Genomic DNA, 5,912 nt, shown 5'->3' with positions numbered 1-5,912 from the left:
TTCGATTGCGTTTCGATATAATCCTGTTAGAAATACTTAATAACTAACTAACAAAAATTTGGAAGTGCGTCTAGGGAAAGTTGACAAAATTTAAAAAAAAATGTAACACATTAATACTTGATACCTGAATCCCATTGTTCGTTTTGAAGTGAAAAGATTTAAAATCCTTATCGCGGATGCTGTGCTTGAATTTATCGTTGAAAAGAAGGAGGAATTTCTGCCGACATCAACTTTTAACTTTCTTCCATCGGCTGTTAGAGTTTATCATTGTCCTTATTTCAAAAATTAACTTCCGATTCACAAATGTTTGAAAACAAAAGAGTCACCTAGCGAAGGCCTCATGTTCGATTGTTTCTTTTTCCTTACATTTCGTTCACCGAGTGAGCAAAGCAAAACTCAAAGCGCAGATAGATTTTGGACTCTAAGCTTAGTTGAGTAATGACTAATAATGTTTTATCGTTTTGTAGACACACGGCGACAGTGAGAGTATATTATTATAAAAGTGGATTTCTATAGACCGTAAACAGTTTCCTTTAAGGGAAACAATTAAATATAACCCGGTAATGATAACATGATAGCCCGCTTGTTGAAGAATTTAGTCCTACGAATTAAATATTCATGTTTGAGTAATAAAAAAGAAAAACGTTTAGTTCAAAACCCAAATTAATTATTAACAAGGAAAATAAACAAACTCCCCCAGTGATGAGAGTAAGAAGAGCGTTGCGCTTTCTTGTTTTAGCGAGTGTGTACCCCGCGGATGCCACAAAACCCAAACAAACCTACAAAAATACATTTAAAAAACATATGCTTCACGACAGAGATGATGAAACCACTAAATGTTAAAAACAAGACAAAAAGAAAAATACCGAAAGGGGTAAGAAAAATTATTACAATTAAAATGCATTAGAGCGACTAAAGTTGTGTAATCCTAACGTAACGTACTGATGATATATTGAGCAAATTAAGAGAATAGGCTATAGGAACCTTGCAAAGAAGAAAAGAAAAAGATTAAGAAAAAAAGTTTGAGTAAACAAACGAAGAAAAAAACAACAAATAAATACACAATGCCATTATCGAGCATGATGAAAAATTTAAAACTCTGGAAGTGTTGCTGATTTCAGCCGGCAGTGGATATCACCTTACCGATCAAGATTGATTCAGAGAAAAATTGAAGTTATACATTGTGAAACATTGAAGGTAATTGAATAACTAATATTTAATAATACTTTTGATTGGGTTTTCAGTGTAGTTAAATTGTTTACTGAATCTATGTCAAATTTTTTTTAGCGAAGAAGTTGAAAAAACGCAAAAAGCAGAAAACAGGCATTTCAATAGGCTAAAATGAAAGGACTTGGAAATGTCGGAAGTTGACTATAAAAGGAAACGAGTTCCAAAATAACCTTAACTACCCATTCCATGAAAGCAAGACAGCAAATGTCCTTGAACAAGATTATTCAGGTGTGAGAATAGGAACTTTCGTTCTAAAACAGTAATTGGTAGAATCCTATGAATCCCTGTGATCCAGATTCAACAGATACAGAAATCCCCCTCATGATTTCCTATGAAAACCACATGGAAAAACTGGAATAGAAAAAAAGTTTACAAGACATCCCTCATAATATTGGAATTAAACAAAGGATAAATGTTGTACTAAGAGGAATTTTCCGTAAACATCGGTCTGAGAACGTTCATCACAACGAGTCGGATTAAAGTATTAATCACTTGGAAATTCACGAAACGTTCTCATCAGATAAAGGTGATTATTTTCTTATTAGAAAAGTACGAAGTGATAGGCTCAAACAAAAATGTAAGGATTCACAGAACCTGTATGATCAGCCAATCTGATTGCGAGGGGCTCGAGACTCGAGATTATATTATATATATGGGACCTAACGCTACTCCACAATGATTTTCCCATCGACTCCATCGTCCCGATGGCAAAATTTGATAATGTTGATATATTTTCGAGGCTTATCGGCAAACATGTAAGACCGCAAGAGGACTACATGATGGCGACGATTCCGTTAAAGAATGAAATCAAGTCAGTAACACGTATCGCTACTATTGAATGTTCTTCTGTAAACTACAACTCGAAAAGATCTCGTTTTGAAGCTAATGTATCAATACTGGCTTAAAAGGCTGGTCCGTTTCCCTAGAGGCCTAACCAGAACCGGAAGTCAAACCATGCTACGACCGACAAGATGCACCCAGTCGTCACAGAAAATTCAAATTCTAGGTTGAATGCTCGGCCGAATACATTGTTGACGTTTGTTTCAGCGGTTGCGTATTTTCCATATGTGCATTTAGCCCCCTTGTAATCATGTGACCAGCCTTTAAATCTCAAACATCCCGAACGCAGCCCAACAACATAAACATGACAGGCAGGAGCTAGCATTCAACAGATGGCAGAATGGACGTGCTAGCAGAGCAGGAGGCAACAGGAATTGTCAGCGATGTAGGGAGAGGCGATCATCGGTCGAGTATGAGGGGCATTGACCAAAAAAAAACCAAAATAGTCATTTCGTGGTACGACTCTGAGGCAACAAGGTTGGGTGCTGATCACTGTTTGTAAGCCAGAAAAACCATCCCTTAAGCTGTGTAAAGACAAATAAAACGCGTAGTGAATCTGATTTTAAGTCGCATCGTGAACTGAAAATTTGAATGTGCGTGCGAAACCGACCAAGTATCGTAACAACTCCGCTGAAATCTGACACCATTTTACTTCCCTCTATCTTGCAATGCGAATTCCAGCAACCTCCTACGAATGACTACCAGAAGTGCCTCCGAGGAACCCTAGCCGCTTGGTAAGCTTCAGCCCGCCAAACCGAAGTCCGTCATTACAAACCCACTTAAGCCGCAAAGGTGTTTCCATTGACAATTCCGAGGAGACAAGCCAAGAAGAAAGGTTCATGGTAGGAGAGTTTTTTTTACTGTCATTGAGGATAGTTGGAAAAGTCGACAAGTTTGGAATAAAAGTGGGCGACCGAAGTTCGAAATTGACGAATTGACGAAAAGTCGACTCTGAGGCTTTTGAAGAGTTATTTCCGTAAGTTCCTACTCTCTACATCGACCTTCACTGAATGATTTGGTAACAAAAAACAATTCAGGAGCGTCAGCGTTTTTTATTCACCACATATCGTCAAACTCATGTTTTACAAACACATCAACTGTTTATAATAGGCAGCGTCAACATTGGTAACCTTATTATCAGCCTGCCCAAACTTTGCAGCCCGATCGTGGAACAGCACATTCTTCGAGCCAGGCTTGAACTCGCCAAACATCTCGAATACAATCTCAGTAGCAGCGCCATGACCAAACTTATCCGACAGCGCCACGAAGGCATGGGATATATTGTCTTCGAGCTGTCCGGCAATGGTCTTCCTGACGAATACCCCCGTTGGGAAGGTGTAATCTACGTTGCAGGAAGCGTAGTTTGCGATCGGCTCGAAGTTAAGACTCGGACAGATGAGCACCTTGTTGGAACCTAGTCGCGCGAGATCTTGGGCTGAGATGATCTGGATTGGGGCTTCAGGGGAGGAAGCTAGCTGGTTCGGGCAAGTCTTGCGCTGACGTTTGTCGTTGAAGAACAGAGCCGCTGAGATGGCTCGAGGATCCGAGGCGTCGAATTGACTGTTGGTGGAAAAATTTTAGGTGAGATCTCTTGAGAGTTTTTAAATTTTTTTAATACTTACATTGGTGCTTTCAGGAGTTCATCTCTGGAGATACCCTTATCGGCAACGGCCACCATGACATCGGATTCGTCGTACTTTTCAAACAGGATGGGTTTCAAGGCGCCTGCGCTGGCACCGTGTTGCTGTTCACCTTTGAGCACGACAACGTCCGCGTCACCTCGTTCGACGGCGCCCACACAACCTTCGTTGGCCTTCAGGACACACTGAATCTCCGGACGGATATCTCGGGAGAAGGCAGCCTTACGCAGAACTTCACACTTCTGCAGCTCCAGCTCGTTGTTGACGCACAGCTTGACCTTGTACTCGAACGGCCCATCACGCTCGATCACGTCCTTGTTCTGGGCCTTGTTCAGATGCTCTCCGGGCAGAACTGGAGTTCCACGATCAAATAGGATGTTCTTGGCATCGACCCACATCTTCTTAGCTTTGTCACTGTTTCCAGACTTTTTGGCTTCAGTGTAGAACTGCTGGAGTCGTTTTTGAAGCCGCTGGAAGCGTCCGTTGATGTCTCCGTTGCCCATGTAGCCTTGCCAGGGTCGTTGGGCCCAAGAACAAGCTGGTCCGGTGATGGGTTTAGTAGTTCCATCTTCACACAAGTAGACGTAATCTTCGGTGCGAGCATTAGGATTCAAGGCCGGTTTAGCCGGGGATTCTCCTACCGGGAGACCGAAGTACTTATTCACATAGATGACCTTGGTGAAGGCCACATCACCGTTATTTTCAACTAAACAGCGGATTGCCCCATCATATCCGGAGTACTTGTCCGGATAATCACAAACCTCAGGCCGTTCACACAAAGCACACAAATTAGGATAAGTCTTCTTCAACTGTCGGTTAACTTCATCATTCGGAGAGTACTTGCCTACCAGACAAGAGCTGGAAAATAGCTCAGACAACCCTTTCAGCTCCTTCTCCAGAGGCGCCATATCCGGATCATTAGCCAACTTAAACAAGCCCAATTTCTTCAGCTTCGTGATAGGAATTTTATACCCAACATTCCTTCCATATCCTGTGTGGCAACTCTTCTTACCCCTCAAATCGGCAGTCCCACCAAAGTTATCGCTCTTTCTCACCAGCACGATACCTTCATACCGGAACTCGGCCTTTGGTTCCTCCAACGTTCGGAACTCACTGAACACGCTAAAGTCCTGGTTGGCCATATGGTACGCTACGTACATATCCTCGGGATCAACCGCCACAAAATCGGCCTCCCTCAGGTTCACCTTCTCCAAACACTCCATACGATCCCGGGCCGAAACACACTGGACCTCAACCGAACCCTCGCCGGTCACCCCATCGCCCAACAAATCCCGACAGGCGTCGGCAATCTGATGCGGTACGCACAGCTTGAACACCTCCCGCTGACCCTGACCTTGAACGCCCAAGGCCAACGTGCCGGCGAGTGCGATAACGCACAGAAAGCTCCTCATCTCGAATGTTGGCGAATCCTGTTCTCCAACTGGTTCGGTGTCCGAAAATGAAACTACCTAATCACCGACCGGCCCGGAGGACTTTATATATGAGGAGGATCATCTTCTCGCGTTCGTTGTCTCTCTCTCGAGCAGCGCGGTTCTTTTCCGGCTGACGGAATAGAAGATGAAACGTTGATGGGGTAATGCAGGACATAAAAATTAAAAAGATTGGAAAAAAACTTATAGATTTAATGAAGATTTGATGAAGTTACGTGAATAAGTGATTCGATAAGAATGTTTCCAGATTTTAGATTCAAATTAAGGTATCAGTACAAAGACTAATCTTTCGGGAGTGAGTTTTGCCCCACGGAGCCCACCCTTTTTTTGTTCTCTCGTTACGATCAGCAGAGCCGAGGGTGTGGAAACAAAGTTTGGATGCTTGGATTGTGGATGGCTCAACCATGTTCTTGGGGCAGGTTCAAGGTACCGTCAGCGATGTCTGGATTATTATCAGCTGAGAATACAAAAAAAAATCCCTAGAAGTAACTGAAAATTTACCCAAATATTGCCGTGACGTTATAGATAGTGAGTTTCTGTGAAATTTATTTATGTGATTTGAAGAAATATTAACAATTTCATCGATAGTCAGAATGAACGTCTAAGTTGGTACCTGATTGAATAATTTAAAAAAAAGACGATCGTCATATTCAGGATACATAAGCTCATTAAGATTAATCTCTCTTTTATTGGAATTATTTTCAAATTGTGCATGTCACTTTTTTTTTGAATGGTTTTAAGGGTCACAAGG

At 42.1% G+C, this 5,912-nt stretch overlaps 1 protein-coding gene across 1 annotated transcript; it reads right to left on the bottom strand.

Moving 5' to 3' along the window:
• Nucleotides 1-3,102: 3,102 nt before the first annotated feature.
• On the bottom strand, nt 3,103-5,180 carry LOC129738474 (transferrin). Its single transcript, XM_055729690.1, has 2 exons — nt 3,693-5,180; nt 3,103-3,630 (listed from the first exon to the last, which is right to left on the bottom strand). The coding sequence occupies exons 1-2, from the start codon at nt 5,120-5,122 to the stop codon at nt 3,153-3,155; spliced, it is 1,908 nt and encodes a 635-aa protein (XP_055585665.1). The 5' UTR covers nt 5,123-5,180; the 3' UTR covers nt 3,103-3,152.
• Between the last annotated feature and the right edge of the window lie 732 nt (nt 5,181-5,912).

The sequence above is a fragment of the Uranotaenia lowii genome, chromosome 1, assembly GCF_029784155.1.
Source record: "Uranotaenia lowii strain MFRU-FL chromosome 1, ASM2978415v1, whole genome shotgun sequence".
Lineage (NCBI taxonomy): Eukaryota > Metazoa > Arthropoda > Insecta > Diptera > Culicidae > Uranotaenia > Uranotaenia lowii.
The sequence above is the reverse complement of the archived record's forward strand: the minus strand, read 5'-3'. Positions and strand labels throughout refer to the sequence as shown.